The 16,902-nt window shown below is 34.1% G+C and overlaps 1 protein-coding gene across 9 annotated transcripts in view; it reads right to left on the reverse strand.

The window, feature by feature from the left end:
• LCOR (ligand dependent nuclear receptor corepressor) overlaps positions 1-16,902 on the reverse strand; it is a 118,987-nt gene that overhangs the window by 17,541 nt on the left and 84,544 nt on the right. For 4 of the 9 annotated variants that reach the window (XM_081074276.1, XM_081074275.1, XM_081074279.1 and 1 more), the window contains 2 exons: positions 14,491-14,584; positions 7,921-11,966 (listed from right to left, as the gene is read on the reverse strand). In XM_081074276.1, the coding sequence (XP_080930402.1) occupies positions 10,997-11,966; positions 14,491-14,584 (1,064 nt within the window). In that variant the 3' untranslated portion in view covers positions 7,921-10,996. Of the gene's footprint in view, positions 1-7,920; positions 11,967-14,490; positions 14,585-16,902 lie in introns of those variants that run through there. The other 5 variants (XM_081074272.1, XM_081074273.1, XM_081074274.1 and 2 more) reach the window with 2 other exon arrangements.

The raw sequence follows: 16,902 nt of genomic DNA on the forward strand, positions 1-16,902 counted from the left end.
AAACTCCCCCATTTCCATGTTTTTCATTTTAAAAATGAAAGATTACAATGGGACCAACAGTGTTTAATCAGTGGGTTAATCAAAACCTCCTATGGTCAGTGTGAATGTCCTTAACACTACAGAACTGGACACTTAAAAATGGTTAAGATGGTAAATTTTATGTTATGTCTTTTGCCACAATAATAAAAAAGATTTGAACAAATGAACTTTAAAATGCAAGAAAAGTAAAATTTAAAAACTCCAAGCCAAAAAAACCCTCCTGTGTTACATTTTGAAAATATATAGCATGTGCAAGCCTCACTCTTATTAACGGATTCATTATTTCTGGTGCAGGACCCGGGCATTTGTATTCTTGAAAGGTTGGTTCTGACTGAGACTGATTACATCCAATGAGCCCCAGAACTCTTTGTGCTCTAACTTGTTCATGGTAGAACAAGACTGCACACAACAGAAACAGATATTATGAATAATATACTTTGAAATTAGTCAGAATAAAAGTAACTGCTCAAGCCCATCTTTGCAAAAGTATCATCACGTTCATATAGTTCATAATAAAAACTTAACAAAATGGACTTGTTTTAAATAAAAGGCATTTAAAATGACAACCAGTTCTTTTACCTTTAGAAAATGCTACAATGCAAAATTGAGACCTAAGGTTTTTAGGGCCTTATTATTCTATAAAAGGTTGTTAACTATATTTCTCAATGTTCAGATATAATTAGTGCATTTGTCTCACATTTAATAAGAAACTTGCATTTTTAATAGACAGGGTTGAAAAGAGGTCTAAAGGGCTTTCAGACCAACATCTCACTTTACAGATAAAGAGAAAAAAGAATATTTTCAGTATATACCAAGTTGAAAAAAATTTAAAGTGCCAAATAATCCCTTATCACTCCATAATGCTGATCAAATAAAGTTGGCAAGAATACAATTAACATTGTAAAACTACTAGTCAAAAAACAATAGCATTCTTACATGCCTATAAAAAGCTCCAGATTTAAGATTTAATACTTAAAAAAAATGGATTTTTTCACATATTTCAGCTACAAAGTCTAACATCATGTGACTTGGGTTTATGCTTTTACATTTGAATACAAATGTCTGGTGAGAAGAATTCAGTCCTTGGGGAAAAAATAACTCCACAACTCAGAAAATGGCAGAAAGCTATACCATTTTCCATTTTTTCCACTCCATTTCCCTTATGCAATTTCCCTGATTCCTACACCTTATTAAGACATAAGGGTCCCTGAATAAATTCCAAAGAAGAAAATTATGAATTAGAACAACTCCTTTAAAAAAATAGGGTCATAACAACTGAAGGGCTAAATATCAACTTGAAGACAGGATCACTAAAACATATTTGAGACGATAGATTATAATCTTACTACACTGATCTAGCCACCAGTTTAGAACGGATAATGACAAGAAACAAATTACAGCCTTGAAATTTACAAAGAAATAACAATTAGGTTTTCAGAAAAATGTTCTACAAAAATGTGATATAACTAAGGGAACAAATGAAGCCAATGAACAAGCCTTTACCAACAAACATTTCCAATTTTATAAACATCAGCCCAAAAGGCAGAAATAGCTTGACAGCCAAAGAAATAAGAAAAAAGTTAGAAGATAATCTAGACCAACTACTAAGAATAACATTTTAAACATAAAATGACATTAGAAATGATCAGAAATCGTTTCAATCAGCCTACATTAATTACATGTATATGAGCTTAAAAAGGCAGCTGTCTAAAATATATTGCTCATATCATTTCTAACCTGTATCATTATAATCCTGCTGTTCCTCACTTTACAACAGGAATCACTTTATAAAATTTCTTTATACACCTACTTTCTAAAGACCACAGTATGAATGTTGAGCAACAGATATGCTGTTCTTTCTTTGTCCGGAAAAAGGAAATACCAACATCCTTCCCAGCATCTGAACTACTATAATAACCTTCACTGACTGACAAGTGTTGCTTTCACACTTACATCTCAAGAGCAAACAAAAATGACTAAATCATTATTCTTTTTAGGAAGTACTCTCAGCATACAGTTTTACTCTAAAATAATTATGAAAAACTAAGTCTAGAAAGCAGGTATTATTAAAATAGAAACGTATCTTGTTTAGTTGAAAATATTTTTTTATAGGTAATAATCCAATGAAGAAAACTGAGGCAGGGGAGTTATCAGATTAGTAAAGGCAAAGAGTTACAAGGCAGTACTGCATCCAAAAACTGAAGCACAATTTTGAAGCCACAACTTCTATTTATCTAAGAGATTTCATCTGGAAAGTATCATAAAAAATAACTGATTTTGATTATATGTGCATTTATAGTATACTCCAAAATTCTACCCCGTTTGTGGATTTAAAATGTTAAAAAGTAGATACCAAGCATTTAAAACAGTTTTTCACAACAAAATTTATTAGAAGAATAGTGGTTTTGAAAAGTCTAGCATCCAGTGAGAACTACCATACACAACATTACAGCTGGGAATGTTTCTCCAAAATGTCATGGTCAAATAATACAATGGAACCATTAAATCTTACACATGCACGAAAGAACTAGCGCTTTTGACATACAATGCAAAAAAAAAAAAAGGGGGGACCACATGGATTAAAGTTTTAAGTACTCATCACATACATTAAGACACAGCTTATTTTAGTCCAGTCAAAAATCAGAACTGCATTAAAAATTTAATGTAGTGCAATCAAACCAAAAAACTTAATTTGTGATCATAAGTGCTCTACTACATAAACATTGATCATAGCAAGGAACAAAAGTTCAAATCACACAGTACAAAAAAATCTGTAAATAAATATAAACTACAGTACAAGAGAAATATTAAATTATACAATTCCGTTAAACTGTAAACAGTATATTGAAATGAGGTCCATAAGAGTAAAGGGGGTTCCTGTTTTGTCGCATGACACTTGAACATCTAGAAATCTGAATGATGCCATTTTCCATATCGTCAAAGGCTATGGGTTTTATATATGGAGAATTCCTTTTTAGATGTAAGATATCAAATATTAAAGCAGAGGAATAATCTATTTTGTTAACCACAGTTAGTACTGTAGAAAACAAAAAGAATATTAATGAATAAAGACCTCTAGTAGACAAGTATTAACATTAAAGATGCAAAGGGCTAAAATACTCGAATTAGAACTTTGCATCAGAAGAAACTTGTCACCGAGGACTTCAAGGCTACAAAATATACTGACAAAATTGTCTGCTGATATACAGACCTAGACCTCTGCTAATTTTTTGATATTTACATACTCGTGTTACAACACCAACTTTGGCAGAATCACTACTAATAAACTCAGAGCACTCCTGGCCCAATGGTTCCATCACAGTGGCCAGTGCACAGAATTCTCTAAAGACATTGCATAAACTAGAATGTAGAGGTCAGACACCCAAGGACCAGTGCTTGAATTTAGTAGTAGTATGGTGAAGAAGCAAGAGCCACATCAAAGAGGGACCGCATCTGTATTCTTCAGAAGCAGCAAGGAATGTTGTTTAATTGTGCTGGCTATTAGTGGCATTTAAAAATATAGTTTAAGTGTGTGTGTGTTCCATGTGCTGGCTATACATTTATGCACATTTTGTTTTTTAAATACACTGTTAACAGGAACCCCCATATTATCTGCTCAGTAGTAATAACTGAATATATAGAATGCCACTATAAGAGTGTGAGGCACCGTGTGCTGGAGAGTTATATGCAGCTTTAAAATCTGTTTGGCTGAGTTATACCTGGATACCTGAACTGAGTTTTTAAGTTGACATTCATCAAGGATGTGCTACCAGCACGTCGAAATAAAAGCAAAACAGAAAAATAGAAGTCACTGTTAGGTTTAAGAATAGCATCAAAGTACCTGAATTGAGTGAGAATAGTGTGTAAACTGTCCCTGAGGGTTTTTAAACAGTGTGTACAAGTTGGATTCCTAAGAACATTAGTTTTATTTAACAGTGTGGACTGATAAAATACCAATGTCTGACAGTTTAAAGTGGAGGTTATAACGAATTATATGCAAACACTCCAAATGTATAGTTTATACGTTTCTTCTCAAAGCAGCAGTAAGCTGCTGTAAAGTATACATCCCATCAGAACAAGCAACATGTGGGAGTCAGATAAAGGTTTCTTAGTCTGGTTTTCTGACAGCACAGCATATCAATGACTATATCTTTCCTAGATCAGAATGTAACTAATTTCGACTAGCAATATAGGATTAGACTTTTAATCAAACACTTTGCTATTACATACTAAAATTCCTTAAACTTACTAATGCTGGTATACTAACCTAGTTAATTATCCCCCCCTCATTTTAGAAATATACCCTTCCACAACTTAAAAACATTAAGATCCATTTTCAGTCCTCTGATGTAAAAAGCATGTCAGTGAATTAATATTAAAAATTTACACAGTAAAAAGGCTTGAATTTCAGCCAAAGATTCTAAATACTGCTCATTCCCTGAAGACTTAAAAGGGAGAGAGAATCCCTACCCAATTTCCCAGCAATTTACTTTTTCTAAAATGGTCTGACACAATTTTTCATTTTGGGGGATCATCCCCTCACCTCCTCTCAAATTCCAATTCTTAAGCCTGAAATACTTAATGAAATGGGAAAAAATGAAGCAATCACTTGGAATTGCTTTAAAGGTAGAAAATGTTAGTCTTTTTTTAATAAGACAAGATGTATATAAATGTGATTTGACCCCATATTATATAATATGTTTTATATTTTTAAGTAATTACCCTAAAACTTACAGTACCTAAGACTCTGAAGATAAATTAAGACTTTAGTGTTGTAACAGAAAAAGTGCTGAATTATCCCTTTTCTAGTACTTAAAACATTTCAAACAAGTGCTTTTCTAGTGACAGTAAAGTTTACTATATACCCTTCCACCAAGCAGGAAAAAAAGTCACCTGGATAAAAGAAAACTTTTAGGAGTGTAGCACCAGGTATTTACCACATAATAGATGTTAACAGATGTTTCACTCATTCTGAGGGGGTAAAAATTGTCTAGATTGAAAATCTATTTGGCTATGAATGTTAAAAATCCCTGCTCTACTGTGTCAGTGTCCTGTGTCCAACCCTCCCGCCCCCAGTCCCCTTACACACTATCCACTGAGACTCTAATCTCTAAAGAGATTATTTTAAAATTTGTTTTCAGGACATACCTGAGAAAGGGTGCAATTATGCAGAACAAGGAACCTAAGACTGTACTAATACTGGTTATAGGTTTATAAATTCTTTCCCAAATCTAAAAAGTCTAAGAGGTATGGATCTTCAAATATGTCTTACTGCTTTTGATTTTTTTTGGTATGTGTGTAGGGTCATTTCCAGTGTTGAAAAGATCATCTTGAGTCTGTTCAATGACAGTTCAAGATAGGGTAAAGAGTTCATTTCCATATTCAAACAATAAAAATTAAATAGTATGATTATAATATCTGCAACATCCAATAAATCTATGATTAACTAAAAGTGCTTGCTTTTCGGCTTTTATTGACAGAGCTTTAAATGAACTGGAAACCTTAAAATTACCCCCAATAGTTGCAGAATTAACTCACGTTATTGTTTGTCAAATCAACATTAGCCTTGATTCTCACTTTCAAACAATCTGAAAGATTTTTCTGACTATCACATGAAGACAGCCCAACTTTACTACATTATCTATCCCGCGACTCATTTTTCGTATTGTAGGACAGAATCTTTAGGCTTTTCTCAAGTCTTCATACTTGCCCATCCTACTTTCCACCCTTCTCCCCCAATTTCCTTCATAACACTTAGGGCACACAGCTACAGGGCTAATATCTGCTCCTTTAAAAGGCAACTGTGAGATTATCTGGGAATAAGAGACAGAGGATATGCAAAGAATTTCCTCTATTTTCTCTTCAGTCACCATGTTCACAAATCCTACTCAAGTCTCAAGGACAGAATGAATCCCCCCACCCAACCCCCAAAAACAACTAAGATGACTTTGGAGGTCTGCATTCCTTATACCACAATTATACTTTTTTCCTTTTCAGTAGTTTGAAAGCAATTAGATTAAAAAAAAATCCTCATATAGCTTAATAGTCTCCTAAATGGGCTGTTTGGCTAAAGCCATTAAGTTTTTAATAACACTGTCCTGACCACAGTATTAATGAAGACCTAATTGTAATGGAAAGGTAACAAGGAAAACAATCTTTGATATCTTCATAAACACCAAAATTGAACCTATAACTTTCAATGTCTCCTATAAAAGATTAAGTGGAGCAATTCAGTCTATTGCCATATTCTATTACCAATGACAGCAACCTGAATATATAAAAAAGGGTGGTTCACATGAAAACAACCTCTGGAATTTAAAGAATAATTACAAAAGCAAAAATACGTGGTTTCAAAATTAAATCTTCAGGGGTAATAGCTGTTAGAGATGACGACACCGGCTGTCATATATCTGTTAGAACTACTCAAAATTTCAGGTTCTGACATTGGGCTGACTCATTAATTTGTTTTATAAAAATACCTAACTGAATCCAAACTTCACTATTCTGGGTCAATGAAATGTAAGAGAATCACGAAGGCTTAGAACAGGCCTTGCACCATGTGCTTACTTGGGGCAGAGGGAGAACACAGCTCACTAGCAGCTCCCAGGCTGCTATGTACTGCCTAACAAGAGAAGGTAGTTATGATATGGGCCTTTGCAGGTAGTTACTTTTAGTCTAATTTAGAGTTCTCTCCAGAAAATTGGGAACTAAACTTCTCATTGTGCCTTATTGTTTTACTATCTGATCCCATATAGCTCATATTACAGCTCAGGTAAAATGTTGGAGAATGGAAGTGCCAATTGGTTGAGGTAATGGTTTATATAAGATAACCAGAATTCTAAAAGCACTTCAACATTGTAAAGTAAAAGTGTACCAAATCAAGCTAATACACATTTCACACTTGTTGAGCTTGCTCACCAGAACTGAATAGTAATTACTTTCACATAAGGACCCCTATTACCACACAAAGCCTTACTCATATCCATGATCTGCTGCAGTAAAGGTTCATCAAGCAACACCTAAACTTCAGAACAACAACAAACTTAATAGTAAAAAGTATTACACACAAATATAAATTATTTTTCCTGAAAGAGAGACCTTGTCCTTCATGGTATTTGGGGAACAAAAATAAGTGTACAGCTCATCACATAGTTCAGAGTCACTTGTAAGCCTACTGAACAAAGCAATATAATACATTACTGTCAAGCTTGATGACTCTACTGTCTCAGAAATGAGAAAGCTAATGATAAAAATACCAACTAGGTATCCTTCCACAGAATTAGTGTTTTTTATTTTATAGTGCCATAGCTTATCTACTCTGTAATGTCAATGTTCTCTCATAAAAAATGCCAAGAACTGATTTTGAATGTCTCCTCAAACTCTAGTTTGACTAATATCATATAGTTTGAGTATGTCATCATCTGCCTACTGAAAAATGAGAGGAGAAAAGACTTTTGTGACAAAAACAGTTGTGAACTATACGTTCCCATACCATAAAAATGGTCAACTGTTGTTTTGGCCATGCAAAACTCTGATTAGCAGAAATTAAGCATGCGAATAGACCAATCTCTATTACACACTTATGAGGACATCCCCAAACTAGAATATCTACACTGAAAGTGCCAATACAGAATAGTGGCAAATCAAGAGAGAAACCAAATATTAAGGGATCACTGCGGCACCAAGACTGACAGCCAGCCATGTGATGAGCCACCTCCAAGAAATACATGGTATACTGGAACTCTGAACACAAAATTTAACATTAAAAGTGCACCTGAATATTACAAACTAACTTTACAAAACCTACAATAAGGTAAAATATATATCTTTTGAAATATTCAGCAGCTTTCCGTATTTTTTTAAAGGTTTTTTTTTTTTTTTGAGAGGCTCATGGAATTTAAAAGGGACCACTATCTAATTTCAACCATGCTTCACAAAACAATAATGGCTATTTTATATTGCAGTTACCAAAGTAATGCAATTAGTGCTTTAAAATAATCTACACTTTAAAAAAAAGAGAGGCAGAGAGAGAGAGAGAGAGAGAGACAGAGAGAGAGACAGAGAGACAGTGAAAGAGAGAGACAGAGAGAGAGACAGAGAGAGAGAGACAGAGAGACAGAGACAGAGAGAGAGACCTTTGGAGGAAATATGCTTATTCAAAGCTTCTTGGAAAAGAAAATTTACCTGAATATCAAGTCATGACTGATCTCAAGTGTAATGTTTAAAAGCTTCACAGACATGAATATTACAATCTTCAGGTCTCAGGACTTTTAATCTGAGAAAGTTTAGAGTTTGGTTTGTTTTTTAAATTCACTTTCTAACCAAAACAAATAATAGAAGTACTCAAATTTTCACTATTTACAACTCTCAGCCTACAATCTGAAATGACACAATACAAATTCTCTTATTTAAACTGCAGCATTAAAGGGTAGGCACACCATTCTTCTGCTGCTCGATTGTCATCCACTGAAACACACATAGAAAATATTTATGTTAGTAAAATGAGATCACTCCATGTACACTACAATGACAAAATTTACATAACTCAACTCATACGTCACTTTATAGACTACCACACAGGATTAAACCTCTCTGAACAGTAAAACTCTACAAAAGTTGAACTTTTAGGGCCAAATTTTTAAATGGGCCTTTAATGAAACCTTTCTGAGAGGGGACAAAAGCAAGCACAAATTAATTGCTCAAAGGACCTTTTTGTAGCCATCTTGGGCTACTGAGTACCCCAAGCATCATGCAAAAAGGCACCATGACTACAATTAATTGTGTGTGACAAATTATTGAGTGTGGAACAAAGGAGGCATTTCTTCATAAGCTTAGCCCTTTGCTTTCAGCAAACTTTTAACAACTTCCTTCAACGGCAGATGAAAACCATACATTTCATAGAGTATTTTTATTGCAACTTCCAGCTAGGCTAGAAAATACTGCAGAGTCATATACTCCTCTGAACTCAAAACTGCTTTTTCTGTTGAGAAGTCTAGAGAGCTAAGAGAAAACAGGCTCAGTCATCTACTGATTAAACTGCTACACAAAATAACCAAACCAAAAGAGGAACCCAAGCCCAGGCTACATAAGAATGAGCAGTGCATGTATTTTAATAACAGCAATGGTGTGCCTAACCTTTGAACACATAAGTTACTGAGGGAAAACTATCCATAACCTAATTAACTGCTCCAATGTTTCCAGTCAAGAATCTATGCCTTGGGAATATCTGGATTTACTTCTCTTTAAACTGTTAGCATTCACCTGAAATCATCAGCCTCAATTTAATACTCCAAGTTTGATTTCATTTTATACAAAACTACAATGATTTATTTTTGTTTTCAGTTAAGCATTTAGAAGAGCCTGACCATCTTTCTCAGTAGATTAGAATATAGGGTGTATGTTGTATGGATTTTGTTTTGCACAATCAGTAATTTTAATTTGGTTACAATGCAAAATTAAATTTCATAGGCTTTATCAGTTCTTTTTGCCAAAAACTGTAGAAAATAAATGTTCCCAACTTAATTACTATGATTTTAAAAGCCCATATCAAAAAAAAAGCTTAGCTGTTCTTCAAGGAGTGCTTATACAAACATGATCTGAAAGGTCCTGAACTGTGTGCTACACAACCATAAAAAATAAGCAAATATCAGAAAGTTACAAAGGGGATATTATGTAGGATGCCAAAAAGAAAAAAAGACTCAAAGCAATGAATTAAATAAAAACTAAAAAACCATCAACCCCTTCCCTCCTGTACTTGTATCTGGATTAGTTAAAAAAGAAACTAATGATCTTGATTATTGATTGAATTATTATTAGAATTGAAATGCAACCTATATCATATTAGGTTACCTTGGGGTTGTGTTTTTTTTCTCACCACAAACATGGATCCTTCATTCATATGGATATTTGGGCAGACTACTGAGGCTGTAAATTCTAGATACCACTTGCACAATATTATAATTACTTACATACATTTCTTTTCCCATTTCTCCCATTCCCCAATAAACAGATCTTGTATATTTTTTACTAGTTGCTGCAACAACATTCAGTCGTTAGAACATGATCAAATTCGTAAAAGGATTTAAGAATATAAAGGAACTTAGTTTGCTAAAATGAGGCATCCTCTCCTGTTTTATGTAATGTACCCTGACTGCTCCTGAGTAAGAACGGAGCTCGTCCTCTATGAAATAAGGCTATATCCTCACTTGTTGGTGAGACCAAATTCTACCCTTAGAAAATCCCAAACGAAATTACAGCAAAGGTAGTGTTACAAATAATTAACCATAGCATTTCTGAAGGTAGTGTGTGCACATTTCCCACCTCCTTCCCCTCTGGGTGAGCACTAAATAGATTGCTAACTTGTTAAGTAAATTTAACAGTGAGAAAAACAATCCTAAAATGTGATTTGACCCAAATAATTCTTTATCATCGAATTACGAAATTCCTTACATTCTAAAGTTCAGTGTTCTAAAAGAGCTTTTTTCCTCAGTTTAATCCTTCAATTAGTTGAATTGTAGAAGAAAATATGAATAATTTTATAAGATGGCTTTCCAATTGCAATGAAAAAGCTCCCAATATGACACAGGTGGTTTCTAAAAGGGGGCTTTTTTTTTCCTTTTAAAGAAAGGCAAATATAACTTAAAAAAAAAAAAAAAAAAGGAAAGAAAAGCATGCAAGCTCTACAGGCAAGGAGTCCACTTCCATGTTATCTGTTCTCTGTGAGGTAACTCAATTCTCTTGTAGAGAAACATGCAAAAGGCCAAACAATATCCCGAGCCATACAGCACATGAAAAATTTAAAATATGCAACATTCAGAATGCACTTTTCACCTCTGTACACACAAGTCAATGCAAATTCTGCAAAGAAACAAGTGTCACAGTAAATGAAGTTAGGTGCAAGCAATGACAGCAGTAGTGCTCACCCAGTTTGTACAGTAATTGGCACTCTACAGTATTCCTACTCATTTTTTGATTCATTTGCACTTTGTGCTGCCTCTCCCTGGGGATCTAATTCGATCTTTACAGAAACATCTGGCCCCTCCGACCTCATTAATTTCATCTTTTTCTTTGGAGGGTTTTTCAAAGTGCCCAGCCTCTCCTTCACTTTGTACTCCAGTGTACTGTGGGGAATCCCATAAATACTCTGAGCTTTGGAAACACTCATTTTTCCACTCATCACCACTGAGATTGCTTCCTCCAGTATCTCACTGTTGTACTGTCTGTAACGCCCTCTTTTCTTCCGAGGCTGCTTGGAGCCAGGGTCTCCTTCTTGATCCGAGGTGGGATATGGCTGTCCAGAGGTAGACTGCTCAGCATCTGAGCCCCAAGAATCGGGTCCAGCATCTAACATGCTTTTTCTATTTTGTTTTGGAAGAATAGCCCTCAATTTTTTACTAAGCGCGCTCTCCGTTTGTGAACCCATTACCAAAGAGCTATAGCTGTACTGATCACCAGTGCGAGACTCCCAAGAAAGATCCATTCCTCGAACTTGTGGTATCTTTAAATCTACAGGAGATGAATGGCTCACATCCTTTTTTCCATCTTGTTTTGTTTGAAGTGCCATTTTTGGAAAGGCAGAGTTTTCTGCAAGAAAAGGAAGGTCACTGATGTTGCTGAGTGCACCATTTCCCCTGAACTTCATACGGCTGAGGTTGAACTCATAATGTGGTTTTGCCCAAGAGGCTTCCCTGGATAATATTAAGTGTTGTCCATGATTCTGTAATCCAGATGGCCCAAGGCTGGCAGCTGTGGACAATTGGTTTCTGCTCAGTAGTTCTTCACTAATCTGCAGGGATCGAGCCAATGGAACTTTGAGTGATGTGGAGTGTCCAAAACCTTCCCTGGTTCCATCCTGTAAGCTTCTTGGAGGTACCCCATCACCACTCCGAAGTCCGTCTGGGCGGTACTGGCTGGGTCTCCCAGGTCGCCTAATTGGATGGAAGGAAACTGATGTGAGCAGGACTTGCACAGGTAGGGAGGGATGGGTGAGGGGACCACTCCTTTATTAGAAGGCCTTGCTTGGGTAACATCACTTTGTGTTTGTGTTATTTATTTATTTTTCTCTAAAATTAAAAAAAAAATGGTCTCAGCAGTTAGTTTTAAAACGCGTTCACAAAAAAACAAAAAGGAAAAAAGAAAAAAAACCAGGAGCTTTTTGGGCAAAGAAAAATTAAACCTGTCAGCTGGTCTCTGGTTGGGTTCACAAATTTTCGGAGAAAAAGTTTCGCGCAACTGTCTGAAAATAGCACCTTAATTATTAATTACAAAGTAATCATCAAGTCTCCATAGAGTGTTACCAATGTGACGTTACCACTAAACAAGTACAGTAATAAAAGAGTAAGCCAAATTATTTATTTTAACGCAACACATCCAACATTCATGACAACCAGCTATAAAACTGGAACCATTTACATTGGTGGAACCCATAGATAACTGCTCATTTATCCTACAAACAAGTTGATGTTCATTATCAAAAATCAGACAACTCCAAATAACATTTCTTATTTTGCTTGGGAAAAAAATATGCTATCAGCCCCAACAGAAAAAAAACAAACTAACCAAAAAAAACCCAAACCAAAATACCCATCGCATTATAACTTACCACACTTCTTCATTTTAAAACACTATTAGTTCCAGATACATGACTACCACAGATTCTCCATTTGAAATAAGCCAAGGTTTAAAGAAACTGCACTTTATTTTCCCCAAAACTTTGTTCCTTAAGTTCTAGTGAAAGTAATTATTGTCACAGGTATATATAATCAATTTTGTAGCAGTTTTCTTTAGTTAAAAAAACTTCTTAAAATACCAAACATTAATTTTTAAATTTCAAGTGAATAACTTTCACATAATGCTTACAATGTCTACTACTTACACAAAGTTAATTCATAAGGTTTTCATTTTCACAATAGAGAAAGATTACCAATGATAAAACTGGCAACTGGTAAAGCATGCCCAAGGGGAATAATTACATTAACTAGACACAAAAGTGGAAATTACAGGAATGATAAACCAGCTATGTTCTCCAAAAGCCTACAGGGACTCTGTACTGTTATCGCTAAATAACATAATAAGGAAAATAATGAATATTCAACTAAAAGATGGGCAATACTGTCAGTGTTTCTGTATTCCAGAAAACAATACCACATAGAAAACTCTTTCCATTCAGAGGGATAAACACAACAACTTCAACCATATAATAACACATAGATTTGGTGGCCAAGTTTAAAGTGAATCTTAAACAAGGGATTCACGCATACAAACTGTACTTATGCTTCTCCTACATGTGTCCTTAATTACACAACTCAAATGTTTTTAATGTATAAATGGAACCCAATGATTTGGGACCATGATGACTTATATATAGTAAAAACTATAGTGAAAAGAAGGGCTTAAGGAAAAAGATTAGTAAGCTATGCAAAATGAATTAAATTATTTTTAGATTGAGTAGAGGAGGACAGAAAAGGTTAAAATGGTGGAATTTTAAAGAAAGTAAAGGGATCATTTTTAGAAGTCATTCAGTAAAGAAGTCCTTCAATTTGAAGGTAATTAAGAGTAAGTTGAAAGGGTTATTAGTCCATTTAGTGTCTACTTATTCCTTTACCATCTAAACAATTTCCCCATGCTGATACTGTAAAGTTAAATAAACCTAAATATTAACTAATTTAATATACTGAAGTTATTTTTCATATCTAGATGAAGTTGATTTTTGGTCACAACACAGTTTTATGGAAATGCCTTCCCAATATGGCACCTAAATATCTAAATCATTAATTCCTGACTTTTCTAAATGATTACTATGTACACATAGAGGAAGAATTAGACAATTCTTATACTGTAAAATTAGGTTCAGAAAATTCACTTTGGTTTGCTAAACATTATCAAAACTAAGCATTAATTATCAAAACTGGCAGCATAAGATAGTTATCCATCAATGTTTACAACCAGTCTTATCTACTTAAAAAAACAAAAAACATATTTTTCTGAACTGCCACAGAGTTAAAAGTGCAGTTCAAATCAATAAACAAAAACAAAACATACAAGAAAAAAACAAACAGCCCCACACACCCACATACTCCAATAGAGACACCAAGTTAAATGTTGGGCCCAATTTTTATTCAACAACTTCAGCACACATAATACTGCCTTTACATCTGAACTCTGGAATTATTTAGGTTGGGGTTCACATTCAACAACAAACAGTCCAAAGCCATACTCCCAATTATTTACTATTTGCACGAAACAGAAAAAAATTGATCTATACTAGTCAATTATAGATTTCACAGACTGTGCTTTACTTGACTGATGGACTGAAAGTAATTTTACGAAAGGCCCACCTGTAAGAGTGTTACCCTGAAGGATTAATTTTTAAAATATACAAGGGAGACTGGCATCAATCTTTGACAAATTGTCCGCTATAAAACTGTGAAGGCTACAGATATTTTCCCTTACCCGTTCCCTTGAGTACTGGAGCAGCCTGGAGAATGGCTCAGGGAAGTGCTGCCAGCACATGGACTTTTCTTAGTGGATAGATCAAGTACACCGTCTGTAGAGACACAAAGAAACACCTCAGGGTATTAAAATCTCAAAGTAAACGTGAACTGAATAGACTAAAAATGACAAAGCAGTAGGCCTAGTCAACTAAGCCGATACACTACTGGCTATATATTTGAGTTATGAAATCAATTCATTAATAGATTCAGGATATTTTTCCTCCTGAAGTGACATAAATGTAGCAAAGCTTGTTATATCTAGTATCTCCATGTGTTAAATATTTTATTAGTAGGGCAAAAGAAAAGATAAAGTATATCACTGCAGATGTTAAGACACAGTAAAAAATAAGAAATAGCAGTTTGTACAGTACGAGGTTCAGCAACAGAACTATTGGACTTCATTTTCTAAATTTATCTTGATCAAAGCATATGAGGTTTTAATGCCACAATGTCATACAAATTAAAAACTAAATTTCTTAAGAGCTAAGTCTACCTAAAACACTAAAAATACATAAAAATTTGGTTTAGGAAATTTTAAATATGAAAGTCATTTTAAAATACAAGTTTTGTAGTTAAATTACATGTATACACTATATAACAAAGTCTATAAAATGAATCAGTTAATTGTTTATAATGTGCATGTATCTTAACTACTCTTTGGACATATCTATAAAAACTGTATTTGTTGTCAATCTTTTGGGAAAAAATCTGCAGAGATTCAAAATTCACTTGCTGACATTTATAAAGGCAAAGTTTTTCAATCAACAAGGTATTATAAATTGGTGGGCAAAGTTTAAGGAAAGAAAGAAAAAAAATGAAAGCCTTGATACTGATGAGAGCCTAGAGGTTTAACTTTTTTTTTTTTTTAACAGAAACTAGACCAAATCACAAATTCATGTTACTCATGAACATAAAATTAGAATGTTCTTGTCCCATAAAGGCCCCCCCCCCCATAGACACGTCTAGAAAAGAAAACTCAAAGTCTGGACAACTTTTAAAGATGCCGTTCTGTCCAAAATAAAGAGAAGACTCAGTGCACCTCTGATTTTCAGCTGGCCAGCAGAGAGGCCTTGCTGTCTAGTTATATGAAAAACCGCTCCAATACTGAATCCATTTAGGGCTTGTGCCTGAAGATATTGTAACTCCCTGTTTCAGGCCGTTAGAAATAAATATGCTACTGAGTTTATAAACCAAAAAAGCTCACACTCATACAGAATAAGTGTTGTCCTTTAGAGTCACTAATATTTCTAAATATATAATAGTAATCGTATAGAAGCAAGTATCCTATTAGACATCTAACCCAATTAGCTATCTAACAAGCAAATACACTTCTTAAAATAGTTCCAACCAAAGACAGTATTATTTAAAGACTTCTAAGTCTATCTAATCCAATAGGCAACATATTTTAAGTCTACAATGAAAAACATTGTGATATGAGCTGAAAACACTAAAATTCATTTAGGAAATATAAAAATTTGTTTCATTTGGAATCTGTACACTGTAATCTTATTATCTAGTTCAAATTTCTCTTGGTTAAGAGCATGCTGTCAAAACAACACACCTCTCAAGTATAACACTACTTGTAACAAGTTAAATGGTGGTATCTGTATGTGTTAAGCTCCATTATTAGTACTTGCAATACAACATCTATGCTGTCATTCTACTAAACCTGAAGATTTTAATGCAATTATTTTGAGCAAAGAAATTTTAATGAAAGCTACCAATCAAGTAAAGAAAACAATCCTCAATAAAACAGAAAAATAACAACTGTAAATATGGTAAACAAAGGTATACTGATTAATGTGAATGAACATAGGACAACTAGGAGTTCTCCTAGGAAATCTCTTAGAACTTAAGAGATTCCGATTGCTGCTCACTACACGGAGAGAGAAAAAAAGCAAAGGAAAACTATTAAAAGATTCTTTAATAATCAACTGAAGCCCACCCATGAAGTATATATCATAAATTATTTATAATAAGCAAAAGAAAGTCCTTTAAAAGAGGTTTTTATAAGAATCAAACTTATTTACTTTGCAAAACAAACATGTATTTCTCACCAATGGATTCACACATTTCATAACCTTTCTCCATACTCTTATGAGATTTCTATAACAATAAAATCTCATTACTACAGACATCACCAATTTACAATTTTCAATGGTTCCAACAATGGCAGAGTTGAAATGCTCACTTCATCTTTGTGAAATTAAAGGTAAAACGAGATGATAACATAACCGGAATATTTAATCTATTTAAAAGAGCAAATTTTCAGAATCTCAAGAAACGTTTGCTAAGAAAAACTGAGAACCTCTTCATCTCTTCACTTAATTAGGATCCTCACCAACAAATTACCTTTTGGAAATACTCTAAG

This window comes from Rhinolophus hipposideros (assembly GCF_964194185.1).
Source record: "Rhinolophus hipposideros genome assembly, chromosome: 15".
NCBI lineage: Eukaryota > Metazoa > Chordata > Mammalia > Chiroptera > Rhinolophidae > Rhinolophus > Rhinolophus hipposideros.